The 20,216-nt window shown below is 40.5% G+C and overlaps 1 protein-coding gene across 2 annotated transcripts in view; it reads left to right on the top strand.

Annotated features, from left to right (window-relative positions):
* The first annotated feature begins 3,651 nt into the window (after positions 1 to 3,651).
* ca16b (carbonic anhydrase XVI b) overlaps positions 3,652 to 20,216 on the top strand; it is an 87,758-nt gene continuing 71,193 nt past the window's right edge. Inside the window, exon 1 of one of the 2 annotated variants that reach the window (XM_084039810.1) lies at positions 3,652 to 4,288. In XM_084039810.1, the coding sequence (XP_083895936.1) occupies positions 4,204 to 4,288 (85 nt within the window). In that variant the 5' untranslated portion in view covers positions 3,652 to 4,203. The remainder of the gene's footprint in view (positions 4,289 to 20,216) is intronic. The other variant, XM_084039811.1, reaches the window with a different exon arrangement.

Genomic DNA, 20,216 nt, shown 5'->3' with positions numbered 1-20,216 from the left:
CGACTTTGTTTTGATGCACAGTGGTAAAAAGTTAAATTCCAACCCCCCGAAACCCTGACAGCAATACCGAGCACATTCAATATCCGAGACTTAGCTGGATGTGACAAAACTCACATTTTACTTGGCAACTTGTGCCTATTTGATTATTGATTGCCTTCACACCTTTCCATCAGCATAAATCACGAATGCAATCCTGTTTGGCAGCTGACTTCCCACAGCACATAAGTGCACCGTGCAAGGCAGGCAGACTTTTTCAAATGAATCCATCTGCTATGACACAACAATAATGACTTACAAAAAAAAAATGAAATCAGACGAAATGTTCTTTGTAATGGATTAGGTTGTCTGTCATAGCATGAACAAGTTCAACGAATCCAGTGATTGCCAAGGAGGCAACACAGTCTCATTAAAAATGGCTGGTAGAAGTCCCAAATACGTGTGATTTCAGTGAATTTGCTGATAGATGCAAAACGCTGGTATAATTGGAAAATCTTTTAATTAAAACTCAGGAGTGCCTTTTTCAGACTCTGAGCCTCTTTTATTGGCTCCTGAGATTGACGTCCAAAACAGCTCAGCCTCAAAAGAAAGAGCATTATTTTTTATAATGTATTCTAAATCTAACTGTTCCCCATTAATCTAGAAAGAAATACACTGGAAAGGAAGATCCCATTTTGTAACTGGAGTGCATCTCACTTCTTCAACTTTTTTAGTTTTGAGGCATTTTTCTTTGTAAAAAAAAGAAACCCAAAAACGGGTATTGACTTACTTTTGAAGCTCTTTTTGCACTTTTAGAGTGCTGCCCCTTTTAAGTCCGTCCAGCACCTGGCTGACAAACACACGTGACATGTCATATAGATCCAGCGTGGAAACATGACAGATTCATGTGGAGAACGAGAGGACGGACCAACAAAAGATAAAACTATACGGGGAGAGTAATAATGGTAAAAATAGCTTTTGATTAAATAATGTAAGAGATTGAGAATCAAATAAATTATATATGTCACAGCCTGAATTGCATTACATAATTGATGCACATAGTCGTACATTATGTACCAACTGTCAACATGTGAAATGTGTTTGAAAAAATAATACAAGTGTGATTCTCAAACCACTTAAGGGCAAAAAGGAAGGAGATGCCCGTGGGGACAATGCTAGTGTCATGGCTGGACCTGCATGAATCATGTATATCTTAGCGGTTCTGGAGTTTTTTTTTTTTTTTTTTTTTTAAAGAAAAAAATCTGAGGCACAGTTTAACTGTCAGAGGAAGTGTTTGAATGCCTCGGAGTGAGAAAAGATTGCTATGTCAAATGTCACAGCACACTTTACAAACGCCTCATGAAACTTCTGGAAACACTGCAGAAAGCATGAGGGTAGTTTTGGGGCTCCTTTGATTTTCAAGGTCCTGGCATGAAGCTGTGCATCATGCATTTTAAGACGGAAGAAGAAATATAATGACTCATGTTACACCATTTTTGGCTGTGATTGTCTTTATGCATTAGCAACAGTTAGAGATAGAGGAACAAAAGCAGCATCACTGCATGAAAAAGCATGACGTTGACCGAATGGATCACCTAAGTGCATATAGACATCCAGGTTGGATGTCATAAATACAATGCACTGCTGTATATTATCTATTATACTGTTCTTTTATTTCGCCTGTTCTAGAAAAAGCACAGCGCAAGCAATTCCCCAGTCCCGGCGTGGGTGTCAAGGGGATGGTTGGGGATCTGGGAGGCCTGGAATAAAGAAATGGGAGACCAATATTGAACCAAACCTTTACAATAAAATGTCAAATCTGGGGGAAGTGTGAATAGGCGTCGAAATGTTTTGTTAAACTTGCACACATTATGAAAGAAATGAATGGGGAAAAAGAAGTCCACAGAACACTGCATATGTATGGAGGCTAAGAAGTGCTAGTGTTCAGGCGGAAATTGAGTTTCAACAAGGGCTGAGATGCAGCCGCAAAATGATTTTACAAGTACAAACACTCATCTATGAAGAACTCCTTAACTGCATCACCCATCTGTTTTGTGACATTGTTATTTGGATGCAATTTGTTAAGACAGATAAATAATTAAATACAAAAACATTGTTGAACACTTCCATCCTTTTTTTTTTTTTAATGAAAACTGTAAGCCTGGCTCATGCCATGGTTGATTTCTAAACAGCTGCAAGACAATGTTTCACCAAAGACACTATACATCACACAGGCTTGTGATGTATTGCTTAAAGTATCGCAGTACCACGAACGCTATTAGCATTTTCATTTTGGACTGTCTATTACTCATGTCTACACTCCAAAAAAGGTTGCACATTCCACATGAAAGGTAATTTGCTGAAACAAGGTGACGTCTTTACAGTAACTTACTTGTTTTTTTCTGCACAGTCCGAAATCCAAAGGTATAGAAGCTGGAACCAGAGAACGGTTGGCGTTTTACTTGATAGATGTCTTAAATTATTAATTGATCACCAAAACGGTTGCAGATTGATTTTCTGTCCATCAAATAATGGCTGTCTATCTATCAGCTATACATGATATTCATCCGGGCAAACTGCTCACTAACGGGATAGAAGAAAGCTCTGAAAATAACCCAAGAAAATGGAGCTTGAGACGTAATATTCGTGCTTATTTGCATTATTTATATTATATTATTATAATCATGCAAGTATTTTGGAAATGCTTCATCAAAAGTCCCTCCTGGCATGTCTGCTGACAGTAAAACCGGAAAATTCAGACACCACTGTGCAGGTTAATTGCACATGATCGGTGAGTGTACAGTTGGGTTGAGAGCATTGTCAACTGCACTAATGTTTTGCAGTGTGCGTGGAGGTTTTGCAGCCTGGAGGATCGCGCGAGGATGCCCACGAGGCCGCGGGAGCTTTCAAAAAGGTAGGCATTTTGGAGAAGAAGCAGATGGCTCACATTAAAAGCAAAGGGCCCTTGTGACTGTCGTCAATGGCCCTGCAGAGAACTGGGTAATTAAATGAGAAATTTAATCAGATTCCTCAAATTAAATGTCCAGCTGGATAGTTCTGCAAGAACACCGCCGACTTACACATTTACCTAAGGGAGTGTCACCGGTGGATGCATAATTCTCCAATCAGCGGCCGCGCACACGTACGCGATGATCTCCCAGGTGATGATTACTGCTAAAGTATTCCATTCACAGCTCTGCCAGCAGGAGGCAAAGGGACATCACTGTGTGGCCACGGGAGGGTCGTTTTAATAATGGGGCCTGGGAGGAAGCAACAACACAGTCACTGGACGAGGGTTGAAATCATTGGGACTATTTTCTCTCTATTTGTGTGTGTGTGTGTGTGTGTGTGTGTGTGTGTGTGTGTGTGTGTGTGTGTGTGTGTGTGTGTGGCTTCCTCTGCAGATTCGTTTCCATCATGTTTTGATGCAACACTTATTCGTAGAGTTTCCCTTATCATAGCAACATAGACATTAAACCAGACTCCGGGTCCGTTCCGTCTCATTTTGCATTCGGCAAATCCAAGAACCGCCTCCCCTCCCTCCCCTCCCCTCCCCTCCCTCCGCTGCTCCCGCCCCGCGCTGCCTCCCTCCCTCCCTCTCTCTCTCTCACGCGCAGCCTGTCCTGTAGATGGGACCAGCAGTCAGATATCCATGCATGCCTGACCGCTGCTCCACTTCCTGGATGGAGGAATGGGACATTTCCAGCACCACTTTTCTGCATTTGCCCTTCGTCGCGCCGACGCCGCGGTTAATCACTTAATAACGACCACGTGCTAATCGATGTTTTTCGACCACTTTCTCCTGTAGTTAAAGACGGCGATTGATCGCCGATTGACCCCCCCCCCCCTTCATCCACAACACGGGAATGTCGCTGTCTGGAAGCCCGCTACAGGCACAGTGGTGGAGTCCAGCACATTTTGAATTGGTCTCGCGCAGCCGTAGCGTGCGCGTGTCGTTTTATTCCTCGAAGCTAAAAACAGCCTCCGCTCGGACCGGAGGCGAGTGAATCCGTCTTCTTTTTTTTCTTCCCCCGAGTGTGACTCTGCAGTCGAACCGCTAACCATTACATTGATGCGCTGCCTTCGTGGCCGCCGTGCCAACTTCGTTTCCGCTTCGCTCGTGTGTATGTGATTTTTTTTTTTTTTTTTTTTTTTCCAACGGAGAGAAAAGACTCAAAAACTTTGTCACCCGTTGCCTTCTTGTTGCTCCCCATGTAGTGGTCTAACATGCGGAGAATACGGGAACCGAGTTGCTGGTGGATTTTATCCTTAATGTTTTTAACCTTGTCCAAACACAAAGACTGTCACCCTGGTAAGTACTTGCAACACGGGTTAGCCTTCACGTTTGTAGCCCAACTACTGAGGGTCCGTGGTGTTGAATGTGTCCTTTTTATACCGTAATGATGGGTAAAAGCGACTTTTTGGTTTGTCGATAAAGCTATTTTTCCGAGGCAACGTCGCAGGGCCGAGTTCAACCTCCAACTGTTATGTTACCGTTGAGACGTTTAGCCTCCGTGTTTTGTGTGCATATGTTATTGATTAGGCAGCTGGACTATGGCGCAACCCCCCCCCCCCCCCCCCCCCCCTTTTTTTTTTTTGCTCTAACGTTACGTTAAACATTTAGTCTTTGATACCAAATCCTGTTTGACCCCCCCGACGCTTCACTTGTTAGCTCCACACCGGTTATCCACACTAACATGACGTCTCAAGTGTTCATAAATCTCGGGAAATGTACCGATGTAATTCCTGCAGGCGTTCGGGTGATTTGAGCTGTTCTGTTGAGTTACTTTATCCACTGTGGAATTTGCAGTCCTGTTAAACCTGCAGGTTTTTGTTGCGGTGTTTTGTCCCCAAGTTGCTTTATCGGCTGACTGTAGTTAGTGTGTGTGTGTGCGTGTGTGTGTGTGTGTGTGTGTGTGTGTATATGTGTGTGTGCTTGCTGTCAACGTGCGTAGGTAGAAACGACAATGAGGGGAGATAGTTAGCGCTGTTGGCTCGCGGATGGATGCGCACGTATGAGAGGCGATTAATGCCACAAAAAAAAGTATTGAAATATCGTCCATCGGTACCGTGTGAGAGATGACCAGAGTTTAACACAGCTGGACAGCAGTTTATCACAGCTGTCCACATTCATTACTACTGCTATGTTTTTTTTTAAAGATAACGTCATATTTTCATAGGTGTTAACATCACCACCTTTTGATTTAAAAAGCTGTGGGGGGAAAAAAGCGTATTTCCATCAGGTCACAGAATGGTGCAACACAGGTCAGTTTCCCCGTCTTGAATAGTGATTTCCCAAAGCGCTGCCCTCTGGGGGTTCGGATCCAGGGCCTGGTCTAGATTAACATTAAGGTAGGGCCGTGGCTAGCCTCATACAGATGATCAGGGGCAAGGGTCAAGGTTGGATTGAACTTGTGTGACACGCCAGTGCTGCTATTAAGGTAAAAACAAGTGACAAAAGCAGTATGGTAGCCCAAAGGAGATCTATTGGCGACAATGGAAGACGCCAGAACAATGTATGCTACAGTTAATGTTTTCAATTCCCATTTATTAATTGAAATATGCAAGTTAATTTAAAAATGATACCTTCTGTGTAAATACATCTTCATATATTTTTGAGTGGTATACCATTTCCCATCAAATCTGAAGTCCCTTTAGATTACACTTAGCTTTCCACTGAGATATTTTACATTATTTAAAAAAAAATGAATGTGTTAGTGCTCTCTGGTGGGAAAAGTATGTAAATTACTACAGATATTTTTGGCATTCCTGCATGGAAAATTCTTACATGTTAGCAAGCATAGACGCTGATAGATATGTGATGAGCTTTTATCAGACAATAATTGTTTATCACTCCGGTTCTTATCTTATGAGACGCATTTAAAGATGTCACTAAGCAGAAGCTGCGTCAACTTTGCATAATCCGTCATATGGAAATTTCATTTTAACATGTCGCAACTGGAGATACTTTGAGTTAGTGTGCATCCCAATTGGACGTTTTTTACTCTGTGGCACCAATCAACCCCCATAGTTAAGTCTCAGTGATGTAACACAGGAGAATGGTTCCTCTCTGAGTCACTACCCCCTCTGCCCAAAAATCCCCTTCTTCCCTGCCTTTAGTTTTCAGCTTTATTGACTAGTAGCCTTCCAGGCCCCTTACACGACAGAGTTTTCTCATATGGCATGTCTCACCAGACCCCTGCCACGCAGCAGACATGCAATACAGGCTGACGGGCAGACCAGCTCGAAGGTGGTGGAGCATAAATCCAATTTAACTACTTGTACGCTGTCACATAACTGTTTTCGTCTACCGTCTAGCCCGGTTGACCTAAATCTTAATAAAATAAATGTAGAGTTTACATCATAGACAGTATTACCAAATCGGTGCCAGTTAACATGAAAGTAAAAGATTTGAAAGGGAGGGGGATTATTTTTCGGTCTTCAATCAATGCATACCGGATTTAAAAACACGGCTGTCGATGAAATTGGCCAGATTTTCATGACATCTGAGAGATTTTTTTTTTTTTAAGTGTATGTAGAGGCAATAAACGGAAATGACCAACCCTGTTTAGATAAGCAGTCTTCCAGTTCTTTTGTCACTAACACAAACGTCTCAAGGGTGTTTTCCCCCCAAAATTTCCCTCCCTTCAATAATATGGAGATTAAAAAAAATATATATCTTTAAGGGTAATATCAGGAGTCTTGGTTTGGTGAAAAATGTGGTTATATTTGTTATATAAGTTGTTTGTATAAGTTGTGGGTTTAATTGCAGCTCTGCAGTCGTCATGAGAGGCATAGCTTGCCATTAATTATAGAAATTCTCCTGATTGCATCACGTAAGTAATGAGGAAATGATTGCATGTTGTGTGAATACGACTATACAAAAGTGAATAAAGGCGTAAAGCCTCGTGATACAGCAAGGGAGTAATTGGTAGCATAGACAAGCACCTTAATGAACAGGATTTGGGGAATTTAAATTAAAAAAAAAAACACAATTACTGCTTTTTGAGAGACACAGCAGCCATTTTGCTTGCATGCACTGTATTATAGGGATTTCCTTTCCAAATAACACCATCACACTGTTCACTGCAAGTATGTTAGTGAGCAAACATGTCATTAATGGTATTAATGAGGTCCTGATGTACTGCTGTGCCAGCAGGATGCCAGCTGTCCGGACATCACTGATCTCGGCAACAGCATCATTATCATCAAGGTCCTCCTTTTAACGTCTCTGGATAATTGGTTCGATATTTACAGTACTGACACATCTCAAAAGCAACTTTCTCCTGTTTGTTTTTTTTAAATAGCACTGGTTAGATATGCTCCATCTCGATGGTGAACGGACTCAGAGCGCTGGTTTCTGTTGTCTCTCCACCAGCTGCCTGTGCCACCCACTAAATGGTCCGATGGGGGCACACTGCAACTGTAATCACTTCTCACTCGTGCAGATAATTCGCTGTTGTTCTTGTTTTTGTGCCAGTGGTACCAACCCTATGTTTACTGCCTACAAATGTAATGACCAGCCTACGTATGTGTGTAATTGGACTGGGAAGACGTTAAAATAACAATAATGCAATTTTATTATTAAGAACAGTTGTGACTTAGTGCTCATATTGTATGATGGTGGTTAATCAGTGACCATATGGGAAAGCTTCCCATAATTTACTTCAAACTCATCATCTGTATAAAGAGCTACATTCCAGTTTCCTCTATAAATCACATTTACCGATAACATGAAATCAGTTTGTGCTTCAACACACTATTAAAGCGATAGGATAATTCTGTTCAATAATTATATTCAAAATACCCAAAAGGTAAATTAAAATTGTATTTTTTTAGGGCAGAGAATACAGTCGGATAAATGAGACTTCCTTTTACAGACACAAGCAGAATAATTTAAAGTTTAAGAAGAGTGTGAATAATTTCCTTTGGTTCAGTGTTAATGTTGCAGAATGTCCTCACTGACGGGAAATACTGCTTGAGAAATTGGTCATAATTTCCCTGGTGAAGCAAGGGCGAGTGCAAGTAAACATTTGCGACCTTGTATCAGTTTCAGAATTTATGATTAATTTAATCACTTTATCAAAAATATATTACACGTCTTATTTTAGCTGACTGCCCTTGACCGATGAAATTCTTAGTTCAGTAACACCTGTCGACTTAATCCACAGATACGTTGGACTTAAAAATCGCACAAAAGCAGCACTTTAAATCGTGCGTTTGCCAGACGTGTGCTCATACGTTTCTTGGAAATGAGTAATTAATCTTCAAAAAAGCACAATAAAGTAGGGCTTTTTTAGGCCAAATATCTGGATAGCAATGCGATATGACTATAATTTCACACTTGTTTGAAATGTACAGCGAAAATTAGCACAACAATACCAAATAGACATAGTAAATGCATTTACTAAACAACCAACCACTGTCTTGAGCTGCATGGGTGAAACATGTTGGTCATACTGAGGCAGACCCTTCACACAACACATCGTTCTCTTGTACGTCCTCCTTCCTAAAACCCCAAATATTTCCATGTGACGGAGGGGTGGGGGCTCTACCTGGGCGGCTGTGACGGAGGGGGCCGGGGGAGCACGAGTAATTTAATATTGTCCATATCGTTGCTTGTTGCGATATTAATATCATGTTTGTTCATATCCAGATATAGATACGATAAGGATATATAAAGCCGCCCTGCAAAACGATTCAAATATACAAATCTCAGTCAACAACTGATTATGTGACCAATCGATTAAGAGGGGGGCAGCCCTATAAAAAGATTTGCTCATGCATTGAGCTTTTTAAAATGGGATGCTTGCTCTGTTTTTCCATGCTAGATGCAATGTTGCTGTTGGCTCTGACACTAATGAGTCATCTTAAGCGCTAAGAAATCAAATCAATATGCTTGTGTAGCCAGCCTATATTTCCAGAATCTGTAATGCTACTAGAAAATGATGAAAGTGCAGCATGTTGGCGGTTAGAGGCCGTGCTGCTCCTCGAAGGTGCCCTGTAGAGTTCTCTTGTAAACAAGTAAAAGTTATATTTACATCCAGTGTTATCTATCAGAAAGCTTCGTGTGAATCCTTGATGTCCCACAAATACATTGGATGCATTTTCTCCCTCCATAAAGTAGTTGCAGTGCAGATTCTTTTTTAAAAATAGCTAGAATCCAGATGTAAGGGATTTCAAATACCAGTCTTCTTCCCTGCCTTTTTTGGCACATTACCATTGATGAGTGGAATAGTGTGAAATCAACGGCGAGATGTGTGTCATGTCACCGTCTGCACATGGATGCATATGCAAACCAAACAAGGACATCCTCGTGAAAACACTAGCATTTAGAAATGTGTTTTTTTTAATCGGCTGGATGCAGTAGTTAAGACTGAGCAGGGTATGTGTACTCTGCCACCCATCCTCTGCTTAGCCCCGCTCTTCAGTTATGTTTTCAAATGAAATGAAGCAGAAGAGAATGAAAACCTATAGCGTATCCATAACAGCGGCAATTACTGGCGAGGTTGTCCCGTCTGGCGATGCTGGCATTAATACTGAAGTGGAATGTTGCAGATGATATGAGCCCAACGCTATGAGAACGGTGCTTTATTTAAAGGGTAATTATAGTAATTTGACATTAATTGTGATTAAACTGTTTATTTGTATAACTTATGTTAATCAAGGCAATCAGTCATCACTTCATTACTTGGTGTGTACGGTTGAGTTCACTCGGTCTTCAGCCAAGATACTCCAAGCTGGTCACAGTAGCATTTTAATCATTTAGAATGACTCACAGCCACTTCACTGCGAATCATTTCATCTGTTCTAGGCGCATACGACCCAAAAGGCAGACGCACAAACCCGATTCGACCATGCTGGGTCAAACGAGAGAGTATAAATGCTTTTGGAGAAACTAGTGTCGTTATTTCCTGTGCTTCATGGGAATAGTGATTAATGACCAGGCAATAAGGCACTGTCACTGAAGGACGTATACTGTTGGCCTCAAGGACTTCACCATATCAATAAATGTCCTGTGTCCTTCAGGTGCCCGTCCGCTTTCCCCTTAAACAATCTTGCCACGATGTGATACTGTCAGCTTTACTTACAGCTGGACTGTTGGTCAAATCTGCCCTGTGGAGCTGGACACAATGGGACCTTCAGGGTTCACCCCCCCACCCACCCCCCACCCCTCATTTCCTGCATTGTGCTATTGTGGTTCAAATGAGCATGTGTTTGCTTTGTGCTCTTTTTTTCTCCCCCCTTTCTTTTCTTGGTGGGCTACATTAAAGATGGGCTCTTTCAGAGGCGAGGAAAAGTGAATTCAAAAGTAGGCTATCCCATCCACGAGGCTCATTTTCCCCATCGTGAATTATGGCGACAATCACTGAAGATATGGGATTAGGCTGTGCATGTTTCATCAAGCGCAAGGTTCTCTGTTGAATGCAAAACATGCTCATAGAATGAGAGTCAAGTTGCATTTGATTAATTGAATTTTAACTCTTGCAAGAATTATGTTCTAGTTATTTTAAGCAGCCTTAGAAAATGTCTAAAATATGACTGTATACCTTTCTGTTACCATGCATACAGGCCACTTTTAGTTAAAAATGCAGTCACAACAGTCTTTATGTGTAAAACAAGTAGTCTTTACCCAGCTCTTCAAACTAGAGTGGTAGTCGCTGTGTATAGTGGTTATCACTCTTGGAACAGACAAGTGTTTTGTTCAAATGAAACGGCAACATAATGCTTAAAATTGAAATGACGCCATGCAAACCTGACAGTTCTCAGATCTTTGGCATTGGCTGTTTCATTTTTACAAAAAACACCCAAGGGTTTTGGTTATTCAACTAGAAGCTTTAGCAGTGTTACTTCCTTTTCAGTGGGCTGCTTTGAAACGCATTGATTTTTAAATTTGTGTGAAGGATTTATTTGGACATAATTTGCTCTGGTTTTATATGCTTTTTTTTTTTTTTAAAGAGAGATTTAAGGTAATTGATAAAAATTTTTATGTAAAATAATCATTTTTTGAAAAATGATACATCCACAGAGCTTTGAGAAAGATGCAGAAGCAAAAGTATCACTTTTTGTGAATTAATCATTTAAAAATGTTTTTGTCTTTGTTTTGTTTACCTCTTTATAGATGTGTGGCTGTGGCTTCTAGCAAGGCTTTTGAGCCAATAGAATAACGACGTTGGTATCACGTGGAATCTCTGCGTAGTCGGGGGTCAAGAGTCTTTGGGGTTGCCAGTTAGTGTGGAAAAATACTAACATGGCTGAGTTTGACCGTAAGCGACATTTCGGTACCGGTCCCAAGCGCTAAGTGACAAAAGGAGGAGCAAGACTTAACATTGGTTCAGCGTTTGATCGTCGGAGTCAGCTGAAGGAGTTTCAGGAGATCCCTTAAATTAGGTTACTAAATAAATGTGACAAATTGGCTACTCCTTTTTTATTTTATTAATTAGGAGTGGTATTTTAAAAGTCATCTTGAAAATAAGATATTTGGTTCTGCAGTTATAATCAGCAGCTCCGTTATCTCCAGTTTAGCTTTGTTGATCGATTCGCTCAACTATTTGAACTCACTTTTCAGATTGCATATTGAGAGAGCAGACAGAATATTGGATGTTGCTGTAAAGACAACCTCTGGCTTTTGAAGGTTTTGGCTGCAGAAAAGGTCTGGAAAGGTCCGTTGCCAAGGGGGGAAACGGCTGTTGCTACCATCAGCCCAATACCCAGAAGTTGTCATACGATGTTGCCAGGTGTCCGAAGGTTTTAGAGTTAGCAAAGACGAAGAATCTGCCAATCACCAACGTTGGTGATGTGGTAAATAAAGTAGTTTGAAGAAAAGAAATCTACGCAAGCATTGAAAAATGTGGGCACTTGGATTTTAAATGTCGTCTTTATCGAGGAAGTATGATAAGCAGGTTGCTTTTGAAATATCATGACGGCGCATCATTGTTTGATGATGTATTGTTTGTTGTCGGATGAACACAAAGCGTTTCACAGACTATAGTTGTACTGTCATTCACCACCACATGTCAGAATTTCTCAGGGATTATTACTCATTAGGGATCATTCATCATGAGCTTAATTGTAAGTGGTAAATAAAGAGGAATAGTAGAGTTTAACACTGAGTTTGTATGCGGACTTCCACTGCAGTGCTAAACCCACTTCATTAGTTCCTTGTTAAAAGTGTTTTTTTCCCCTCCCTAAGTTAACACCCAGAGAGATCCGTCCCCAGGCTCTTTCCTCTGGGTCTCGAATGAGCTTGATGTTTTGTTTGTTTCTCTCACACACTTCCACCGTCTCCCTGGGAGCATTCTCTCCATTTTGAAACAAACCTCTAAAACAACAAGCAAGGGGGCGGTATTTAACCACGTTACTAAAAAGACGGCGTTGTTAGGCCCTTTTCGATGTGTTATAATGTATTGTATGTGACAGCTTACTGTTTGCAAACAATGGATTTTGTAAGAAGAATGCGTGTTATTTTAAAAATGATGGAGGCAGTTGGTGTGAAAATTTGGTGTTGGTTAATTTCGGAGGCTTCCAGGGGAGAAGATGTGCTGAGTTAGATAGTTTTTTTTTTTGGAGGCAGAACAGGAGTTTAGAGTCTACCCCATCGATCCTGTTGACGTGCTCCCCTTTGGGGAATGCAAATGTTTCTTTTCCTCAACACAAACACTCAAACCCTCCTGGTAGCGGAACCCCAATTAACTAGGGATTTGAATACCATGGCCTTTCCCTTTTTGACATTTTCATATTTCAGAAAGACATTGTTTAACGCTTCCTCAAAAAAAAAAAAAGGGACAACTCTTGTTTTTATTAAACAGTTAAAAGACAACACGGTCAACAGTTGAATTTGTTGAACGTTTAAAAAGGGGAAACATGTAAAACACCCTCCAGTTGATGCCAGGTAATTTCAGCTGCCCATGTCGTACAAATTCCCCATGTGTCTGCTTTATCTGTCAGACTCGGGTGTAACCTGAAGGTGTGACGGTTGTTGTATCGTCTAGTCACTGTTAATCTAATCCACACAACACAAGTGTTTACCACAGTAGCGGAGATTTATCCCCATGTTCGACTATACAAATCCCTGCGGGACTCCAGAAATCAACTGCCCCAACACTTAGCAGTCATCGCGAAGAAGACGGGAGCTAGCAACCACTCTGCCTCGACAGCCTCTCTGTTCTCATGGCAATCACCCGCTGTTATGTTTAGGAAGAGATGCTTTGAATAGGTTTTATAGCACAAGTGGCATTAATGAGTGCCATCTTGATAAAATGGAAGTGGTTGCTATTTAGATAAAAAAATATATATATCTTTTCATGGAAATTTGAATTGCCAGTAGATGGACTGGAGTATGCTTTTCTTAAATCAGTGAAGAGGATTCAGAGGGCAGTATTATGGATGTTCATCTTAGCAGTGGGAACACTCACCCGTGTTCTCATGTCTAACAGCAGACGGCTGATCTGTGCACAGCAGCAACAATTGGTTGATCACTCAATACACAGATTGAAAGAAAAGTTCACTATTTGATGGTAGAATAGTTGCTTTGGTATTTTTAAAATGTATTTCCCCTGCTTCCTGCTTCTCAAATGTCAGGATTTCATGGTTGGTCTTTGCCATTTAGTGTAATTGACTGAGAATCTTTGGGTTTTGGGCTGTTTTTGTTACACAAAATAAGACATTTGAAGACATCACCTTGAGCCGTGAGTAATTGTGACAGGCATTTCCCACCATTTTATGATATTTTATAGCTAAAGCGATTAATCAAAAACTAATTAGCAGATGAATTGACAGTTGCGGAAATATCCAGTAAATGTCCTATTTTAAAGGTTAGGATTCAAAGACATATTCCAGTCTGTTTGTCATTTGAAGAGTGTCATAATAGCCTCATCATTACTGTGTTATGATCAATTAACCTGTAGTCAGCTCAGACAGGCCCACATGAACTACAGTGTTAAAGGAAGAAAAATGTGCTCATCACGGAAACTAGTGAAGTTACATAGGATGCAAGCATTTCTATGACTGTGTTCTGTATTAAATAGCTGTGTTTGTTTTCATGGCCCAGAGAAGAACTAATGTAGATGAACTGATTACAGCAAATGGAAGTATATTCATTACTGTTGCTGCTAATGGAAAATCATATCTGTGTTTTCTAGGACATTAAAAAAAGCACTTTAAATTCAAATCAATACATTTAGAACGTAGCAAGATATTGACTATATATCAACTACTCGTATTTGAGGAGTGTGCGAATATTTCTCTGATCTTTTTAATACCTGATAAAACAACTCCTGTTACTGATCTTTTTTTTTCATACCCGAGCTGAAGAGCGGTGCTTTTCTAAGATAGTGAAGACAGCTCTGGAATTTTAAAGGCAGCTGAATATGACTTGAATTTAATTAATGTTATAATGAAAAATCACACACCATAGCATCCATGACATTAACCATTGGTTTTGGGGGGGATTTATTTTTTCAAAAAGTTGAGGAGAGGCCCCTTGCTGTCGGCAGAGGAGCCGGTCGCTAGGATTACGCAGAGCGGCTTCCATGGCAATTAATTATTTTGATGTAGACACAGACAATGTTTTATCAATAACCAGATACGCCAGGTAATCCGAAGCTGTCCTGTTCGATTTCATAACATCACCCAGAGGAGCTCGAGAATTTCTCTGAGCTGTATTCACTGTGAATAGGAAGTACATCGGCTGGTTTACTACTGGTCTACTGTAAACGTCCAAAGTCATGGCTTGTCAGGTCTGTCATTTATACATTTTTAAATGCTTGTTTTCTGAATGCCGTTTGGATCGATTGGAAGTAGGCTATGCTTACACTGTAGCTGCTCCATCATCACCTAAAATATCCTCACCCAGACATAAATAAGGCAGCAACCTTGTTGTTTGTACCACAGACAGTCTTTGGGTTGGGTTGAAATTTATTTTGAATAAAAAAATGTGTCTCGTCATTCACACCACTCGACACTGCCAAGTGCAAATTCGTTTTTGCACTGACGTTGTATGCAATTGCACCCTGCGAAAACATTTGCTCCGCGTTTGGTGTGAACGTACCTTAAGGCCATAAGAGCTGCAACTAAATGCACCGCCACATCGTCTTCAACACTCAGCTGTGGCGTCGCTGCTTGATTAGAATCATCACCTTCAGTCTCGGCCAAGTTCTGTTCTGTTGAATGCTGTTTTTCAGCCTTTCTTCTCTTTTCTTGCTCTTGAGTGCATTATACCTAAAGTTCATTAGCCTTGGATTTGTTTTGCTGCAATGTAGGATGGAATCAGTGCCACGGTAGGTGTTGATTTGACCAGAACAGGATACACTTTCATATCTTAACACACAACCACCAGGCTACGACTTTTGAAAGAGAGTGCGTAACAGAGGAGAGGCTGTGGTCTGGGCAGATGTCCTCATTTGTCATGAGTTAAATGTTGGCATAGGTGATGGATACTGTAATAGTCTTGTAAGCCCTTTTGGCTAATTAGTGGCCGTCTTGTAGTGACGGCCATTCCTACAGTGATGCCATTATGTTAATCAGCAGGAGCCTGTTCTTATGGTTTAGCCCACAGATATAACCTCTGTATTTAAGCTTATTGCGAGGCACACACTACCACATAAGAACACAGGAGGGGGGTCGTATTTGTTTTTGAGGAAACTCAATCCAGACCCCCAACTAGACTAAACCGACTAACATTAGTAATGCTTGGGTGTCTTTTTATTCTTCCTGATTCTGATTATAAAACATTTAATCAGTTTGAACAATGGAAAAATATTGTAATTTTAGTTGTCAAAACTAAATCAGCGGGGGATCCGCGGAAACTGACAATAACTTGGTGTGAAAAAGAAATGGTTTCATTTTCGAACTCGCACTTCAGCATGCTATTTCTGAGCATTATAATGAAATTAAAACAGTGGATATATGGTATATAACATATAATAATTAACAAGTGTGCAAAATATCAACTAAATATTCAAAATAAATATAAATTCAATTTAAAAGGTTGGAAAAAAAGGGAATACTAAAAAAAGAGTAATTTGTGACGTTACTGAATGCATGGAGCCAACATGTTGCGATCTTAACTTCATTCCTAGGGGAACACAGAAAGCAAAATCGCTTGAAACAATGGCAGCTTTTCATTCACTGTGTGTTATTGACATATGACATTTTCATCATTGATTCTCTATAATTTATCCAGCAAAATTGTATTTACGTTATGTTCCTTCTTGAGTATGTGCTTGTTATTATCACTTGAGAGGGATAGAGGTAAATAACTACGTACAATAAAGACTAGTGAGGCTGCTGAAGTGGTATCCAGTGCTTTCCCCTTTGTGGTTTTCCATCTGTCTCCATCCTTTCTAAAACCAACCTTCAAATATTGATTAGAGTCCAACTTCAAAAATAATTTCAAGAGAAAGGGAGAACCTCTGACTACTTGCATGGCCCCTGGCATAAAGAGCCGGTTTGGAAGTGATGCACACGGTGGTATTATTTAGGGATAACATTGAGTCATTTGGCCAGTGAGCGTTTTTCACCAGTACTAGATGTTGTAAAGCATAGTAGTATTTTAAAACTGAAATCACTTTTATCGTAGCTAAAGCACATTTGCATTCGGGTTGTCCCGCGTTCAAATCACCGGCTCGGCAGCATTGGCGTCACACCTGTTGTGTCAGACGGATCCATCTGCATCGCGAGTAATCAACCATCAGCCTTCATGAACACCAGTAATGCGCGAGGAGGGTTATGTATCCACCAGAGGCAGCTGATTTTATTTCCGAATCAATAACTAGACAATTCATGCAGGGCTGCACACCATGTCCTCAGGAATGACCTCATAAGCTCTTGGCACTTAAGTGATCCAATTGCCACATATTGAAAATTGAAAACCTCACTTTACACCGTAAATTTCCTTGACATTGTCAGAGCTGTTATGTACGGTCCAGCGACTGTGTGTGGAGAAACGTTTGAGGATTGTTTATTGACGTCTGAAGGGAACAAGCCATAGCTGGTCTAGTAAAGAGGTCACGAGCCCTGAATTTGTTTAATCTTGTTAATGGTTTTCATCAGAGCCCCTGATGCACTCAATCAGTGCGCACGGCAGCTATTTAATGCACTTACTTCACTGTAGCAGCATTGCCCTAGAAGCACACTGACACAATTCAGATTTACTATATAATGTCACCATGTTTGAGGTGTAGTCATCTATTGTGTTCAGTCCGCATGCTACTGAATGAGGTTAACGTTGACTTCTCCACAGGAAGTCATGCCATTTTAATTAATAAAGGAGTCAGCTTTGGTCAAACAATGGAACAATAGTTCTTTACCAGCTTCCTATGAATAGAGAATAAAAGCCAGGATGTATTTATTTCCCCCCCTTGTTTTTTTTTTTTTTAAAAGAAAGGCTAAATACTTTGGGTACTTTCATCCAGACCTTTTCTCCCACGTGCTATTTAGAGGTCGTTTGATGCACTGTTCCTCCCTTATTCCTTGCAGTAAAAGGTTGATGAACAGTGTAACACATGACACACTGCACCGTTCAAGCCCCAATAACTCTGATGTTTGTACTATTAAAGCACAGGGTATTATGACTCCTCACAGTATACCTTTTTAAACTGCAATAAAATGCAAGTATCTGAATAGTCAGCTGAGAGATTATTGACATTTTTATTTGATTATAATGAGAAAATGGCACTGCTTTTGTTGTTCAAGTATTCTGGACTTTTTAAAAAGTTGGGTTGAGTTTCTGTTCGCTGGACTTACTTGTTTCTATAGCTCACTATGCCGTTGTATTTGAGGGTTTTTAGAGCCCTGCATGGCAATGACAGAAACAGCTCAGCTCTGTTGAATGTGCGATAACACTTCCTGTCAATTAACATGATGACCAAAGAAGCCAGACAGGCTTCGACATGCACACAAAAGGCAAAAAAAATAAAATAAAAAATGGATTAAGACACGCCGTGAAGGGAAGTTTAAAATGTATCATTATTATTTTTGTTATTTATATTTAATTGTAGTTACATTTTTCATTGGGTTGCTCAAGGAAGGATCTGAACTCGATACTAATGGGCTTAATTTCACCTTATGTGGCTGCATTTCTTTGGCCCAAGGGTACCGATGTCCGCTTTGCTGAAACTGCTTGTTTGCTTTTAGCTGTGTAGGCCTAAATATCTGCATTGGGATTTGAGTTGTTGCTTTATTATTTCTGAACTGATGTTTTAGCCCTAAGACTCAGCTCCCTCTGTCCCGTATCTTTGGCTGATCCTGGCAGTTCTCATGTTTCTGAGGTCCTTGGTGTGACTCAAACACTTCCGGGGATATCGAGACTCCGACGAGAAACAGGCACGCTCTCATGATCAAGCTCCACCGCCCCGTTTCTGTGCTCGACCCCCGCCCTCGTTTCATTATCATGACTTCTTCTGGTAACCACGTTAGCCTCCACACACCGCGGGGCTGAGTCAGGCGTTTGGCATTTGAAATAAAATGAGCATGTTTAAAATGTGGATATGTTTGTCATAAATACATGTTAGTAATTCACCAAAACAGAAAGACAAGCAGATGTTCTCACATTTGACAGACACCATGCATTGCAGATGAGATTGTAGAGACAGCAGCTGTCTCCCTCAGTATGCACATTTGTTCCTCATATACATAGCAATTTTGCATCTGCCCTTTCATACACTCACGGTGTCTGTGGGAAAAAACAGAGCTCACTTACTATGAAGTTGGGCAGAAAGAATAGGTAAATATAGGTAAATTGTTAAGACTGCAGTTTGTCTAATTAGTACATTTAATAATATGCATTATCTCTCCCTCTAATTGAAGGATAAGATAAATGAGGACCATAGGATGAGAAAATGGGGATGGGTGCCGTGAATGAGTTGTGCTTTCCTCCTCCTCAATCACTTCTTTGAAAGTGTCTATATGTATCTCTGTGAATGTGAAGCAGGTCAATGCTGGAGGAAAATGTCAAAGATAATGCTGACTGACACGTCAGGGGCAAAACAGGACTTTATCGAGAGACACACATTTTGATGTTCAACCTGCCTTTGAACACTTGTGATTGGTCTTAGGGGAAGTTGGTGTTTTACATTTTGTGTTTTTTTTGTTATCTGTCTGTCTGTATGTGTGTATATGTATATGTATATATAACCCTAACCCTATATATACTGCTGCATATATATGATAACATGGCACGCACACGGTAGCACTCGGTGAAATGACGACAAAGATATGGATGGACCTCTAGAAGCGATGACGTCATGACAAAGATGCGTTCATGCTGCTTCCTGCTAGCTAGATCGACCTGCGTCTCCATCGGCTTATTCATCTGGAACACGACCAACGGCAGGATGCACGTGGAAAAAGTGAAAGTAGAGCTGACGGTGAGACGAGCAGGGCGTAGCCATGGCAACGGGGACACAGCATCCCCAGCAGAACACCAATGTGGTTGTTTTACTTTCTTCATATTTAATTATCTAGAAAGCTGTCTGTTGGTAATTCAACAAAATATTGGTGTTGTTTTTGGAACGCCCCCTAGTGGACAGGAATTAAAACAACCACATTGCCGATAATGGTGTTGGCATCCTGTAAGCCCTTGTAGTTAATATTAATAATCGGCTGAATTTGAGCATTACAAATGTTTATATATATTTTGAATATTGAAAAAAATCTGTAATGAAATTTGAAGAGGAAAATTGACAGCTCCATCATTTATTCTATATATCTATATCCATAGGGCGTGAGCTCAGTTGACTTTTCCCTTGATGATTATTAAGCTTAAATAAGGTGTTCTTTTCTAGGTGATAATGGCACAAAGTAACACCAGTACTCCTGGGTATTTCAGCTGTTCCACTGCCGAGTGTCATTCTCCCTTCAGGGGTTAAGATGTGTGAAGGTTTGTACACAACCTAGCACAATACTAAAATCTTCTATCCGGATATAGGTCATGTAATATCGCACAATGAAATATAGCACGTTTTCTGGTAGTTCAATAAATATATAGTCTACATTTGGAATTTGCGACATGGTAAAGCCTGCGTTGTCACACAATGTGTGAATTAAATATTTGACAAATTAAAGGTATTGAGTAGTTTCTCATTGTAGTAAAGACTTTGATAGTGTAGACAGTGTGAAACCAGAACAGAAGTTCCATCGTAACATGTTCCTTCAGTGCCACAAACACAGGTGCTGTAGTTTTATTTTGAGGCAATCTCGCGTACACCATCCTGCTTTATTACTGCAGTAATTACTCACTT

This window comes from Eutrigla gurnardus (genome assembly GCF_963514095.1).
Source record: "Eutrigla gurnardus genome assembly, chromosome: 2".
NCBI classification, from domain to species: domain Eukaryota; kingdom Metazoa; phylum Chordata; class Actinopteri; order Perciformes; family Triglidae; genus Eutrigla; species Eutrigla gurnardus.
Note: the sequence above shows the minus strand (reverse complement) of the source record. Positions and strands in the feature narration are given on the sequence as shown.